The sequence below is a fragment of the Panonychus citri genome, unplaced genomic scaffold, assembly GCF_014898815.1.
Source record: "Panonychus citri isolate SS breed McGregor unplaced genomic scaffold, ASM1489881v1 Contig00140, whole genome shotgun sequence".
NCBI classification, from domain to species: Eukaryota; Metazoa; Arthropoda; class Arachnida; order Trombidiformes; family Tetranychidae; genus Panonychus; species Panonychus citri.
Window position 1 is genome coordinate 409,678 of NW_026515545.1, and position 15,471 is coordinate 425,148.

Here is a 15,471-nt window from a genome sequence, read left to right on the forward strand (position 1 = left end):
TAATCATTTAAACTCTTTGGTTACAATTAGTGATTAGTTTCAATTTTCTTGCATGAAATTAGATTATTTAGAATCTCTAAAGGGTCTGAATCTTAAATCTGATTGATATTTGAAATTCTGTGAGTTTTAATTGAGAAAATTTGAATTCGATTTCTTTCAATTTTCATAATTTTCTTTTTTTCGCGCTACTGTGATGTGCTGCCCTCTGGTCGTCGAAATATTAACTATCGGTTGAAGCTTCAATTTTTTTTTCTTTATTTATTTTAATTAATTTTCATTTTTCTGTGACAATAAATTTCCTTTAATTGTTCAACTGCAATTAGTTGATCGTTCCCTGTATTTACAATGAACTGATTTATTATTATTTTAATCGATTAACTCCCTTTTTTATATTCTTCAATTTTATCTGGTTAATTTTTCACTGTTTTTACTTTGTTTTTTGTTTTGTTTTGTTTTTGTAAACCTCACATTACATTCATCAAACACCCAAGAAAAATATTCAAATTTATGCCTGTCAAAGATAATCAAAAATAAGTGAATTTGCTCAACTGTTGTTGATAAAACGCGACAAGGGGAGATAAAGAAAGAGATATAAAATTATCGAAAGAAAAAGAAAGAGAGAGAGAAAGAGAAAGAGACAGCTTGAAAAGTAAGAGAGATAAAGAGAGAAGTAGAAAGAAAAGAATAGAGGAGTTAGAGAAATTGATAGAAAGAGAGTGTAGGAGTTAAAGTGAGAGAGAAAGAGAGAGAAAAAAGCAGAAAGAGATAAAAAAATAGAGAAAGAACTGAAAGCTGATTCTAAAGGATGTCAAATGAAAGTAATGAGATTGGTGAATGTTGTAGCTCTCCCGTTGAAGATGAAACACAATTAAAGGCTTTCGACGATAGTAGTGAAGAGATTTGTGATAATAATTGTCTTCTACCTGATGTGACTGTTGTTAAATCAGTCAAATCGACCAGTTTAACATCCCAAAGTGAGAGAGAATTGAGAGAATCTCAACCTCTATTGAAAAGAATGGATCCTGATGTTATTTCAATAAACAATGTGTTCGCTGATGATCCAGAATTCACTTCTATCATCCGAGAAGCAGAAACTGCCATTGAAACAGCGATTTATCCTGAAAGGATTTCCAAAGGATCAAGTGGATCTTATTTTGTTAAAAATTGCGAATTGGTGAGTAAATCAACCTCTAAGGCTTTATGTAATCAAATTTGATTGTGTTGAAGGTTTTACGTTTTATTATTTCATCAACTATCAACCTAATCACTTGTCAATACCATCAAGTCCATCGGTTCAGATAAAAGTCATTGTTTTTTTCTTTGTTGGTTACCTTTTGTTGAGATGCCACGAAAGCTTATCAATTATCTCTATATATATCTCTAATTATAACAGAAAATGATCAAACTAATTTGTATCAGTTCATGGAAATTGATAAATATGTAATTTCCCTCTTATTAGTCTGACATTTAGGCTTAGCCATTAGGAAATTAGGAAATGATATTTTCTAAACATTGATAATTCACCATCCATTCACCAGATGAGATTAATTTTTTCTCTCGTCTAATCATTAATCATTTACTCATTCATAACAAATGTTATTTTTAAAATTTTTCTAATTCAATGTACATTAATTTTCTCTCCTTTCTTCCTCCATTTTTCTCTATAGAAAAGAATAGGTGTATTCAAGCCCAAGGATGAGGAACCATACGGAAGGTTAAACCCTAAATGGACCAAATGGATGCATAAACTATGCTGTCCCTGTTGTTTCGGGAGAAGTTGCTTAGTTCCTAATCAAGGTTACCTTTCGGAGGCCGGGGCTTCACTTGTAGACCAAAAACTCCAGTTAAACATAGTCCCAAAAACGAAAGTACGTCCAATCGACATGAATGGCCAATTCCAATTATTTCACTTGGATTCGTTATCCCCAATAGTTGATTAGTATTTTTCAAACTCTTTCAAATTTAACATTCTTTTCGTTTTAAATTGTTATGACTAATCATTACGACGTGTCTCACTTTTGAAGTGTAATAGTATCTGAGTCAAGGTTGTCACCAGTACGACAACAATATTTTCCAATTTCTCAGTTGATCGTTTTTGTTTTTTTTCTCTCTTTTGATTCGCTCCACTTTCTTTTTCTCTCACCTCATCCAAATGGGTCAATTTACTACTGTTTACTTGGATAGATAATCTAAATTAGTTTGTTAATCAAGTTACGATTATTATTATCTACTTCCATTTAGATACAAAATTGTGTAATTTCACCTTTAATTCAGTTTCTTACCATTTAGACTCCACTCTAAATTACTCTGTGTCTGTTTACCTTTGTTTTTTTCTCTACTTGATTATTTATATTAATATCTGGTTAACGATTAATTTGCTTCTCATGGTTAGTTTATAGTTTAATTTCCTGATTCGTTACATAAACATGAATAATCAGTATGAGTCATTATCTTGTTTTTTTACTCTGTCAGTTTCCCCCCCCACCCAAATTTCCTGTTTTCTATTCTTATTGATTGTTGTCTAATTGCTTTTCTTAATCATTCTTACTCTTTCCTCACAGGTAATCAAGTTAGCAAGTAAAACTTTTAATTACACCGCAATTGACAGAGCCAAAGCACGAACCAAACAAAATCTATCTGAAAGATATCCAAACCTTGGAAGACGTTTCAACAGAATTGGATTACCATCTAAAGTGAGAAATCTACCATTTTTTTCATCGTCTCGTTTCAATCGATTTATCTAACTGGTTATGTTAATTGATCTTTTCTTTTCTTTTTTCTTTCTCTCATCAGGTTGGCTCTTTTCAAATGTATGTTCACAATTACGAAGATGCTTCAGTTATGCTTAGACAATTTATGGACAATCCTATACCTGAAGAAGTCCAAAGAGAGTTTCAATTACAATTTGAAAGATTGGTTGTCTTAGATTATATCATTCGTAACACCGATAGGAATCATGATAATTGGCTAATCAAATACAATAAACTAGAAGAAAAGAAAAGCTCGGAAACTTGGAATCAGAAAAAGGAACCTTCCGTTAAGATAGCAGCTATTGACAATGGATTAGCATTTCCATTTAAACATCCAGATGAATGGAGAGCATGTTAGTGTTAATTTCACCTCTAATTTATACCTTTTCATTATATTCTTCCTATTTTGAGACCCTCATTGCCATCACAATTTGATAATTGATTCAATCAAAATAATCATTTCTCATTTGCTTATATTGCATTTTTATCTTTGTATATATTTATCCAGATCCTTATCATTGGGCTTGGTTACCTTATGCTAAAGTACCTTTTTCCAAGGAGATCAAAGACCTGATTTTGCCTCAATTATCGGATATGAATTACGTGCAAGAGCTTTGTGATGAGATGCATGACCTTTTCAAAACAGATAAAGGATTCGATCGTAATTTGTACGAGAAACAAATGTCTGTAATGAGAGGGCAAATCCTCAATTTAACTCAAGCTTTAAAAGAGGGCAAAAGCCCGGCTCAACTCGTTCAAATGCCCGCTGTTCTTGTTGAAAGATGTAGAGAAGCGGGAGCAGGAATCAACCAAAGAGGAAGAATTCGAGTAATGGCTGACCAATTTACTCAACGATTTCAAAATCGAGCTCCATTTTTCTCATGGTGCTGATCATTGAATCTACAAAAATTCCATTTTTTCTCTCCTTTTTTCTCCCTCATTTTTTTTGTACATTGTCTTTCTCCGAATCAAAATGAAAACCATTTTTTGGCAATTATGGTCCATTTGATTATTCCGAAATTAAATACTTTTAATCAAATCATATCATTACTATTCAACCTGGATCTCACAATTGGTTATCGATGAAGCTTTCGCCGGATTTGATGTCCCCAACTCGAGCCTAAATTTATTAAATTGTTAACTGTGTAAAAAACCTGATCATTGTCACGAAACTAATGCTAATAGATGTCTAATTGTCAGACTGTCTAATTGGAAACAAATCTCAATGTCTAATTTGATTACGATTATTGATTATGATTTAAACATCAATTACATTGATTATCATTTATAAAGGATAATATTAATTGACATTTGAAATGGTGAAAAACTGTTTCAATTTCATCATATTATCTAAGATGCTTTATTTATCCAAATATCAATTAGATAATTATGAAAGAGATTAATTTAATCAACTTGTTGAATTAACTGTTCTACACAGATGGATAACCTTAATTCTCACTTGTTATTTAATCAGCATCTTAAATCATCTACAATTACATATACGTACCGATTACTAATCGTCAGTTGATTAACTTACAACCTAATTAGAGAGATTTTTTCTTTCTCTCTTTTCTTAAATGTTAAATCATTACAATTTAACATTTATTATGGTTTCATTATCAATCTCAAGTTTAATCATTAAGCTGGAAATTTACAATCAAAATTAATATTTTGGTCTGATTGATATTAAATTGAAAACTATGAATCAGAAAATTGTTCAAGGTACAACAATTACTTTTCATCAATGATTAAATTACTTGACCTTCATTGACGATGACCTTGAATGTGGTCATTTCATTGAGTTAATATAATGAATGAGATTAATGTGGTGAGTATATTAATGAGAATAACTTTTAATTACAAACCTAAATGGACAATAGTTAATTGCCTCCAATGATACATTTGATTAAAGTATTGAAAAAAAAAGTCCGATTGATCTTGAAAGTGAAGCAAAAAATTGATTTAATTAAGAAATAACAATTAACATGAATGGCATCAATGGTGATAAGTTAAATAATTATATATTTAATAGACTCTCTCTTAATTGTTTCAATGAAAATGGATTGGGATTGGAAAGGTTTTTGGATTGGTTTGTCAAGATTAACAATTAGGCTAAGAGATTAACAAATCAGATTCTTAATATTATATAATAAACTAACAAAGGTTTTCATCATCATCATTGTAATCATCGCAATTTGAATAACCATTGGTGGTAATTGATGGAGATGATGAATTTTGATTATTATTACCAGAAGATTTTGGTTTAATGTAAGATTTTAATGAATTAACTTCGTTCGCTAATCTTTCCAATTCTCGTCGAAGTGTAAAATTTTCCGTTTGAAGGTTGGACTCAAGAGAGGAAGCCAAAGCCCCGTCAACGTTAACACCTGAAAGTATTTTATCACTTAATGGACAATCGATACCGTTTCCGTTTGTATCACTTCCGGAGTCACTATCTGTCACCGTGGTTCGAGCTTTGTGTCTCAATTTAAAAGGTAAACATGAGTTAATTCCTGGTACTGTTGATGAGGAAGATGTTGATGATCCCAATGGATGATTATTATTATTGTTGTGATGATAATTTGAGGGAGTTGGTGACGATGATCGCGTTTTAAAAGGTCCAGAACTGAAAAGTCCATTTGATGTTGGTGAGGTTGGCGAGTGGTGAAGATGATTAAGTTGATGGTGATGGTGATGATGATGATTAAGTGAAGGTGGTGATGAACCTGATATTGAGGTTGCTGTTGGAGCTGAAGGTGATGAGGTTGTTGATATTGTTGAGGTTGATGTTGGACTTGTTAAGCATCCATTGGAAATACCATTGTCGTATAAAGATGAAGATGAAGATGATGGCGATGATGCGGTTGATGGTATCATTGGTAATCCGTTACATTCATTTTCACCTGTATCATGTATGTGAGATATAAAAAAAAAGAGGAAACGGAAAGGATGAAGGAGAGAAACGGAAAAAGAAAGAATCAGATTCCGATTTTTATCCGATAAACGAAATCAATTTTGATTGTAGTTCAAGTATTCAACGAGTATTTTCAGAAGTTAATCAGATGAAAATGTAATGAAAATAAATAAACAAAATCAAATCAAATTGTTTACGAATCAAACCGATGGGGAAAATAAAAGAAGCAGAAAAAATCATCGGAAACGGAAATGATGCATGATGTTGATGGAAAATCAGGGAAGAAAAGAAAGAAAAAAAAAGAGAAAATTATAAGTTAATTGTTATTATTCATTGATTGTTCATTTTGATTGTTGATATCAATCAAATAGATGATAATAGGATATGATTAACGATATTAAAATAGATAAGGAAGATAAAAGCATCAAGTGAATAACCTTGAAATGTTTCAATCAAAGTTTTGTTTACCAAAAAGTTTGTTTCATTTTGTAAAATTTTCTAACGGTACTTTTTTTAGACATTCAATGCAATTAACTAACTATAACTATGATATTAATGTTGATCAATGGGTTTAGACAGAGACAATTTAATACAGGCACACACAAGAGACAAAACAACAAATTAGTCTAATTAGATTAGTTTACCCTTGCGAATTCAATCGGATCAAATGATTATAAAGTTGATTCATAATAATAACTGATTTTAGTTTTAATTTGTTAGTTGATTAGTTGATTAGAGTAGGTTTTGTAAAAAGTGATTAAAGAGAGAGAGAGAGAGAGAAAATTTTATACGATCAATTATATATGTATTAATATTGTTATTGCGGTGATTTGCAAGGTGGATTATTAATTGTTGGTATTATGATAACAGGTTGATTGTTGATCTTTTCAATAGGCTTACCTGAATAACCATTTCCGCTCATAATGGTGGTTAATAGTTTATTTCGTCGACCTCGACAACCATTTTCTGGCATTGAAAGTGGTACTACTTCAGGGTCAGCGAAATGTTGATTCGAAGGTAGACCGAATTTCTCCTTAATGGCACAAAGTTCTGCTTTTAGAAATGCATTTTCCCGGGTCAGTTCGAGAACTCGAGTTTCCAAGACCATATCAGAGATACGACGTTTCTCCCGAGATCTAAAAAAAAAATATGAGCGATAATTGAACAAAATACAAATAATACAATTGATGGTTAATTGTTGCTCATTTGATGTTCGAATTGGCTTTTTCTTTATTACCTTTTGCTGCTTCGTTGTTCCTTCGTCGTCTATCCCAATAGCAATCATCTTTCTTTGAGTCGGGAATAAATTCTCGTTGTTTACGAGATGAAAAAAGTGGACTGGTTGGACTTAATCCATTCGATGAAGATGAATTACTATTATTGTTGTTGATTAAATTGTTCGTATTACTATTGTTGCTCCCATCGTTACTGTTTGAGGAGTTATTATTAACTTTACTATCATTGGTGTTTCGGTTGTTATTCACAATACTGTTGGAGTTGTTGTTGTTGTTGTTGTTGTTGTTGAGTTGTTGTTGGTGTTGTTGTTAGTGTTACTGTTGTGACCATTCAGCATATTTTTCATTGAAAAAGATCCTGGTGAAAGTGAAGCTGTGACACAAAATAGAAAAGGTCATCATGTAAATACAGATACAAGAATAAACTTTGATTGTAAATAAGATGCAATCATTTACCAAAGGATTAAATGGTGAGGCTGTGTAGGTGTTTAAATATTTACGTGTGTGAGTGAGTGCAATTAAGAAACAATTAAATACTTACAAGGTAATGATCCAAGTGAATGAGGTGATGAAATTGAAGTAACCGTTAAATCAACTGGCGATGATGGATAACGAGCTTGTTTTCGGGTTATTGTTATTTCCTCGGCATCCGAACAAGTTTCCATGTTTACCTGGTTATGGGGACCAGAGTGAACTGGATTAAATAACATTGTCAACATGGTCACTAATTAAACAAATTGTCTATTTCATATGAACGTAACAACAATTAGAAGAAAAGAAAAGTTTAATCACAAGAAACACGCTCACAATTTGGTAGCGGACAAAAACAATTGAACACAAACACCCAAGTGATTATTGTGATAATTTTATTAACTGAGAGGAGGAAAAAAACAAAACAATCAAATAAATTGATTAACTAATTAAAGATGAGAGAGAAAAAAGAAAAATAGAATAATAAAATAAGATGTTAATTAAGATGATGAAGTAATGATGATGATGATGATGAGAAATCAACAGAATTAAAAAGAAACACTTAAATCACAGTTATAATCTAAATCCAATGTTAATACAATCCAATGTCTTCACTCATGTAAAAGTAAAAATGAAAATGAAAATAAAAAAGTGAACACATAGAGACATTAACGAAATTAACAGTGACCCAGAATGATGATGATAATGATGATGATCAGAAGGAGGGAGAAGATGAAGGCAAAGAAGAAATAATAATAAATAGACACAGAAACTCACAGAGAGAAAGAGAGAGAGCAAAATAAAATGATGAAAGAAGATAAACACTGAGAGAGAGAGAGAAAAAAAGAAAGAGAAGAAATTAACTTATATTATTATATTTGATCTTCGTCTCTGTGAATAGTGATGTGTGTTTACTGAACTTAGATATTGGTGAATGAGTGAATGAAGATAGATGAGAGAGAGAGAGAGAGAGGAGACAGAAAGATCTCAGGTTGAAAGGGATGAAAGAGGAAGAGAAAGAGAGGGAGGAGAAATGAGAGAGAGAGAGAGAAAGTGAAAGTGAGAGCGGGAATAATATGTTTCTCTTTTCAAGGAATCGCGAGGTGTTTTCAAGGCTTCTCCTTATACTGAGCCACTGAAAGGCCATTCAACAAACGACGTTATACCCGAAAAAGAAACTAACTGTCTGGTCTTTCTTTGTTTCTCTTTCTATTTCTCTTTTCTGGAAATAGTAAAAAGAAACAATATAATCAACAAGTTAGAAATACTATTAATAACCTTACATCAATTAACCAGCAGAAAAATATGAGTAATAACAATTAAATCTGAAAAAAGCAAAAGAAAACAAAACAAAATGATGTAAACAAGACACGAAGATAATAAGTAACTAATATTATGTTTGCAACATTCCCATGTAATGAAACTATTACAACAGGAAACGAATACCTTTACCTGTGGAAAAACATTCAACTTCTCACAAGAAAATTAATTCCCTCTCTCTCCCTCTTTAATTAATTTCAGCTAATTGTTAATAAGCCCCACTCGCTAATCATGCGTTTATTATTGAATATTATTTTTCTCAAATCATGTAACCCATCAAATTGGTTGTTCGTTAATTGTTGTTGATTGTGTTCTCTCTCTCTCTCTCTCACTCACTCTTTCTCTCTGTGAACTAAATAACTGTAACATGTAATCTGGAACCAAAAGTTTTGGCTCAATGTGATTTTAGGTTTTGAGACTTGGCATCGGATAAAATTAAAACTTTTTTTTTTGATACTATTGATGATTATCGTTATTATTATGGAGATGATTAAGATGGAGACAGACTGATTTAGTTAACTAAAAACGGGAATTGAACCCGGAATAAGTTTCCTCCAAATTGTAACAGTTAAAAAGGAAACAGAAAAAGTAACAAGTGAATGTTAAATTGTAATAAGTTCTAATTCAATTAATTCGACCTCGAACTTTTCTCTCTCTCATTCACTCTCTCACTCTCTCTTCCTCCCTCTCTCTCTCTCACTCTCTCTCTCTTTTGCCATATTTTATAATAGGAAAATCGGTTTTCTATCAATGATAATAGAGAGTAATTAATAAATAAAAATGTTAATTATTTGTAACTTTATTTACTTTTTCCTCCATACAAATGATTAGATTTGATTAGGAAAGTGAGTAGAAATGAAAATTAGGTCAAATTTGATAACCAACAATTAGTGTATCATCAAAAAAGATAAATAGATTAACAACATTACGGAACAAGCCAAAAGTGTGTGATTAACAGTTAACTATTACAATTAATTATTATCAATTTGGTTTATAAACCTTGAAACTAAAGTATATCATAATAATAATAGGTAAGTAATGTTAACAATTAAAAAAGTTACTCTTCCTCAACTAATCATATGTAGTAATTTACTTGTTGAATGTTAACAAAAATTGAATGACAACAATTAAAAAAAAACTGTACTAACACTTTACTAATTGTGTTAGCCCTTGAGCTGTGGTTGTCGCTAATTATATTAAATTGTGAAGGAAGAGAATCAACAATCAACTAATTGTTACCAAAGGCCTTAGCACTAATATACATTATTGCTGTTGTTAGATAATTGATTAGTTTATTATAATTGATTTGAGATTGATTTGTTTTCATTTAATTTATTTGGATTATTATTATTATTTACTATTGATATAAATGATTGGTTAATTGATATCAACCAATTGATATTACCTATTGATTGTCCTTGAAGCTTTGATGATGATTATGATTTGAACATCAACAATTGATGATCAATGGCCATGATCATGATGTAAAAAGTGTTCAGTTGAAAGTAATCAACTTGATCATCATCATCATTTAACTGAAAACAATTGACATAGAGTGAAAATTTCACTTGGTGACCTAATTTAATTATATATCAACTGACAGGAATGATGAAGATGATGATAAACAAAAGTATATGAGAGAGATGGAGAGAGAGAGAGAGAGAGAGAGAGAGAGAGGGAGATGATGATGAAAAAGTAGGAAGAGATAAATATTAAACAAGGTAATCTAAGATTATCATTATGTATTATTAGCATTAGTTAATCTAATTGTTCTGATCTAATTAATAATCTAATTTGAAGGAAAAAGATACACCAAGTTACCTAATGATAACTTGGAATCACTTGTTGCGCTGAAAACAGTTTCTATTGGGACAATGTCACATTGTCATTATTGTTATTTGTGAATTTAAATTGTTGAGATTAGCTAATTGTTGATTATCTAGTTTAGTTTTGTTTTTCTCTAAATCAAATGTCTATGTAGTATTAGTAGAGTGTGTAAAAGAAAAGAGGATAATCTTTGAGATGAGAAAACGTTGGTAGCATTTTAGAAAGAAAAAGTTACGTTGGCAGAAGTGAGAGTAACGTTTCATTTATGGGATGATGAGAAGAAGAAAAAGATGAGAGAATGTGTATAAGATCACCGGCTCTCATCATCATCATTCTCAACAACAAGTCAACATTTATCATCATTTTATCTTCTTCTCTACAGGAATCTCTATTGAGAAAGGAAGAGGAAGAGAGATGAAGAAAAGTATGTCAGGGGTAAGCCTGGTATCCATAAAATCTGTACAAGGTTACATAAGAAAGAGAAATGATGAGGAAGAGAGAGAGAGAGAGAGAGAGAAAGAGAGTGAGTGAGAGAGAGAGAGAGAGAGAGGGTAAGGCGTTGATAATGGGAGGGAAATAGGGTGGGTGAAGATGAAAGAAAGAGAAACAGAAAGAGGTATTAAGTTACCCAACGAATATGACCCAATGCTGGAAAAAGATTGAAAAAGATTGAAACGAAAACGAGGAAGAAGGTTATCAACGTTTTCTCTTTATTTTTCTTCTATTCATTTGTTCATATCTCAATTTCTTTCAATACATTATCATCACCCGACAAGGTTATTCTATAATCATGGTAAAAATGATAATCATCATGATAATAATAATAATAATAATAAAAATCTTCTCTTAAGGTCATCAAAATGAAATCGTTACTTTTCAATTCGTTTCATTTTCCCGCCTTTCACTTTTTTGAATTTTTCTCTTAATTGCTCTCAGTCTTCATCTCTCTCTCTCTCTCTTTCTCACTAACCATTAGGGCGTTTTCTCGCCTTCTATCATCATCATCATCATTATCAAGTTGATGTTATCAGTTACCTAATTAGCTAACGAACAAGTTAATTTCTGTTTTTGTTGTTTTCATATGAATCTCATAATTAGTACTATTATTATTATATTAGTATTATAATCTTACCTTTATGGTTAATTGTTAATGTTAATCACTATAAATATGATGAAATACTTTGTTGATAAAATCATTACTGTTGATTAAATTTCCTCTTTGATTACTATTCCTTGACTGTTGTTTAAAATGCACATACACCAAGTTAATAACAAAAAGGTAAAAGTTAACTTGTGATGTTTGTTGTCAGTTGATTTACAATTGATTTTAAATTGTTCAGTTATTGGTAAGTATGACCAATTAATACAAATACTATTGAGATTTAGGCTGAATTACAGGAAAGGTGAGAAAAAAAAATTCACAACGTGAGATGTTGAGATGAACGAAATGATTATGATTCTGATTCCATCATTAAGATGAATTTACAAGTTCTTGGCTTCATCCTCATCCCTTTCATCTTCTTACTTTACTCTTTTGTCTTCTCTTTCATCATCGTCATGATGATGATGATGATGATGAGGTTGTTTAACATTTCGAGTTCTAATTTACTTTGAGCAAGCCTCGAATACGAAGATTAGGATGAAAGAAGAAAAAAATTGTTTCTTTCTTTTTTTCTCTGTTCGAATTACAAATAAACAGCTAATCAAGAAGATGAAGATGATGAAGATGATGATGAAAATAGACTGAAGTAAATAGTATTAGGTAAGGCTAATAGAAAGTGTCACAATATCATCATTATCGTCATCCTTGTCTTCTCATCACATGTTTTTCTTTCTTATTCTTAATTGAATGTTGCTCTCTCATTCTCTCTCACTCACTCTCATTACTTGACCATTAAGATGATGAAAAATGAGGATAAATATTTATCCCAAAGAGATGACCTTAGATGTTTTTTAATTTGTATTATGGAAACGTGAAGATTAAGTCACGTTTATACCTAGAAAAAGTTATGCAACTTACCTGTAAGACGATCATGGTGAAGATGATGATGATAAGTTACATTAAGATTATCAAAACGATACAACAACAAAGTCGATTATCTTGTAAATGTCCAAATAGTTACATCGTTACGATCTTCGATTGACCGTAAATTGTCCAAAAAATGACCATTAGAAGATCATGTAAACTTTATTTGATTTACTCGAAACTTGGAAAAAGTTTTTCGAACGGTAAAATGACCTTAGTTAATTGAATGGATGTTTAAAACTCTGAATATCTATCGATATCAGAAATTGAGATAAAACTGTGAATAAGTTTTTGAAACTTTGTTTCTGAGAAAAAAGCTCTAAAAAGCTTTGTAAAGTAATGAAAGTTCATTCATGTTCAACGATCACCATGAAAAATTTAGCATAACAAGATGATCAGAATGCTGATATCTATTGATAATCGTGCGGTAATTGTGTTTTAATTGGATAACGGAAAAAGGTAATCATCTTGGTTGAGTTGAGATCGTAACTTGGCCTCAACAGTTTCCCGAACTTTTTATCTCTCACTCGAAATTATTTAAAACAGGAAATAAACAATGGAAACCCTTTAGTAGTAGAAGATAATTATTGTCACTGTTGGTGTTAAATTGTTGTTAAATTGTAAAAATTAAAAGACCAATGTTAATGTACCCTTGGTGGAAAACACAATTAACTTGATTGTAATAAAATCTTTCAAGTGATTTAACCTGAACAAAAGTATTGAAAACAAAATACACCAACAGATTCACAAAGGAATCAAGAGTAAATCCTTAAATTGGTTAAATCATTTGTGCTCGTTAATTGTTGTTACCTGATCATCATGATTACGTTAATATATTATTATGAATTGATTAAAAAACCTCGTGATTAAATTTAATTAGTAAACACTTACCTATGGTCTCAGGTTTTGTTATTTTTTTTTGTCAATACGAAACCTTATCTAGTGATTAAAGTTAATCATCTGATTAACGGGAAACTATTTCAATTTAATTCTTATTGATTTAGTTATTCACATTTTGTATTATACAAAATACTGATTATTTTAATCATGACGATCATTAAATTGTTAATAATATATAAATTAACTTAATCATGAAACGTGTCTACAGTTCATTGAAATATTAATATTAATCAATGATTAGTAAATGATTAAAATGATCTCATGATTAACTGTAGATGATGTTTAGTCTTATGTGTAGCAATTTATGAAGTAATTTAATTGTTAAAATTTATTAAGAGTAAATTAAATGTCAACTGAGTAAATCTAATTGTGTGCCCAAATAAAATGAAATTTGTATAATCAACCTTATGAAACAATTAATGTTATTGAAATTGAAACGTAAATCAATCAATCAACTTGATCATCTAATTAAGCGTCTTAATTGTTACACGAAAAGAAAAACAAATTGTTAATCATTAAATTAACAACTACTGGTGTTGATTAATTGACCAGTGTTACTATCAGATAACAGATTATATTGATTTAATATCAATGTTAACAATTATTATGTGAAATGGATTTAATTCAGTTGTGTGATTTGATTCACTAATCAAGTTACGAAATCAAATCACACATTTTGATTATCCATTGATTTATAATAATCAATTTTCACGTGTATTCCAACTCAAAATGATTAACACAGTGATCAACTTGGATTAACAGACAATTTAGATTAAAAATGATGATTAATAATCAAGAAAAAAAAACTGGTTAATACATAAAATCATCAAATCAAATCAAATTAAATCTCATGATTAATATAATTAAGAGACGACAACAACAAACGTCAACTATTAATAAAGTTTTTGGTTAAGAAATCAATGTAACCTTGATTAGCGATTTAGATTAGCAATTAACTAGATTGTTTAATTTTCTGTTATCCTTGTTTTAGTATATTATAATAAATTGTAAACTTAATTATAAATTGTACAACTTTTAATCACAGTTGAATGAACCAATTAAACAGAAATATAAGTTAATTGTTTTGTGAAAGAAAAAAAATTTCTCTTCTTTTATCAATGTGGTTGTTTAATTGACTTTCTAAACAATTAGTAAATTATATACTGATTATTATTCAAGTATTATCGTTATTATTGTTATTATATTGCAACAGGTATTAAAACCTTTGAAAAAAAATCATAATCTCATGGATAACAATTAACTGTTAGACAGAATTTAATTAGCCCTTGAAGAAGTAAAGAAAAATTAAAAAGATGAAGACGAAAATGATTAAATCAAGTTGATTAACTGTTAAGGTCATCAAGTGAATGATTAAGGTGAACTTGAAACCATGATGATGATGAGAAAACAGGAAGAAGATGAAAAAATGAAAGAGAAAAAGAAAGTGAGAGATTGATCATCATCATCATCATCATCATGGTTATTTGAGGACAATTAACAAGTAATCAGTTTTTACGTTCAATGGTAAATTTGAATGGAAAGTAAAACGTTAATTGTGAAGGTAAAAGGTATTTTCCGTGTTAATTGTAATCACTTGTGATTTATCATTAACACACACAGAGAGAGTTTGATTGTTGATGGAAGGACAATATTATTATTATTATGGCAATGATCACATTTGTTAAATTGTAATAATCATCATTGGAATCACCTTGATTATGATTTGATCTTGTAATTGTTGGGACCTTCTTTGCGTTATTATTAATCAATAACAAACTTGTAATTTCCTTCATCCCTCTAATAACAATTAACGTTCACAATTAATACACACACACACAGTAAATACATTGGGTTAACAAGGTAAACCCAATGATAGTAATAAATTGTATTATCATAAGAAAAACCTTCATTTGATTGTTGTGATAATTGACAGAACTAATCAGTGAATTAAATAGTTACCAATTATATTAACATTAACCTTAATGGTGATTATGTTGATAATGATCATCAATTGATTGTTTGTTAGTT

The 15,471-nt window shown here is 30.2% G+C and overlaps 2 protein-coding genes across 2 annotated transcripts; one reads left to right on the top strand and one right to left on the bottom strand.

Moving 5' to 3' along the window:
- Positions 1 to 280: 280 nt before the first annotated feature.
- On the top strand, positions 281 to 3,966 carry LOC128394970 (phosphatidylinositol 4-kinase type 2-alpha-like). The gene is made up of 5 exons (XM_053355351.1): positions 281 to 1,174; positions 1,668 to 1,868; positions 2,562 to 2,693; positions 2,794 to 3,103; positions 3,259 to 3,966. Exons 1-5 carry the CDS (start codon positions 806 to 808, stop codon positions 3,639 to 3,641), a joined length of 1,395 nt encoding a protein of 464 aa, XP_053211326.1. The 5' UTR covers positions 281 to 805; the 3' UTR covers positions 3,642 to 3,966.
- Positions 3,967 to 4,688: 722 nt separating this feature from the next.
- On the bottom strand, positions 4,689 to 8,305 carry LOC128394972 (GATA zinc finger domain-containing protein 11-like). Its single transcript, XM_053355354.1, has 5 exons — positions 7,441 to 8,305; positions 7,219 to 7,272; positions 6,903 to 7,114; positions 6,565 to 6,802; positions 4,689 to 5,653 (listed from the first exon to the last, which is right to left on the bottom strand). Exons 1-5 carry the CDS (start codon positions 7,616 to 7,618, stop codon positions 4,905 to 4,907), a joined length of 1,431 nt encoding a protein of 476 aa, XP_053211329.1. The 5' UTR covers positions 7,619 to 8,305; the 3' UTR covers positions 4,689 to 4,904.
- Between the last annotated feature and the right edge of the window lie 7,166 nt (positions 8,306 to 15,471).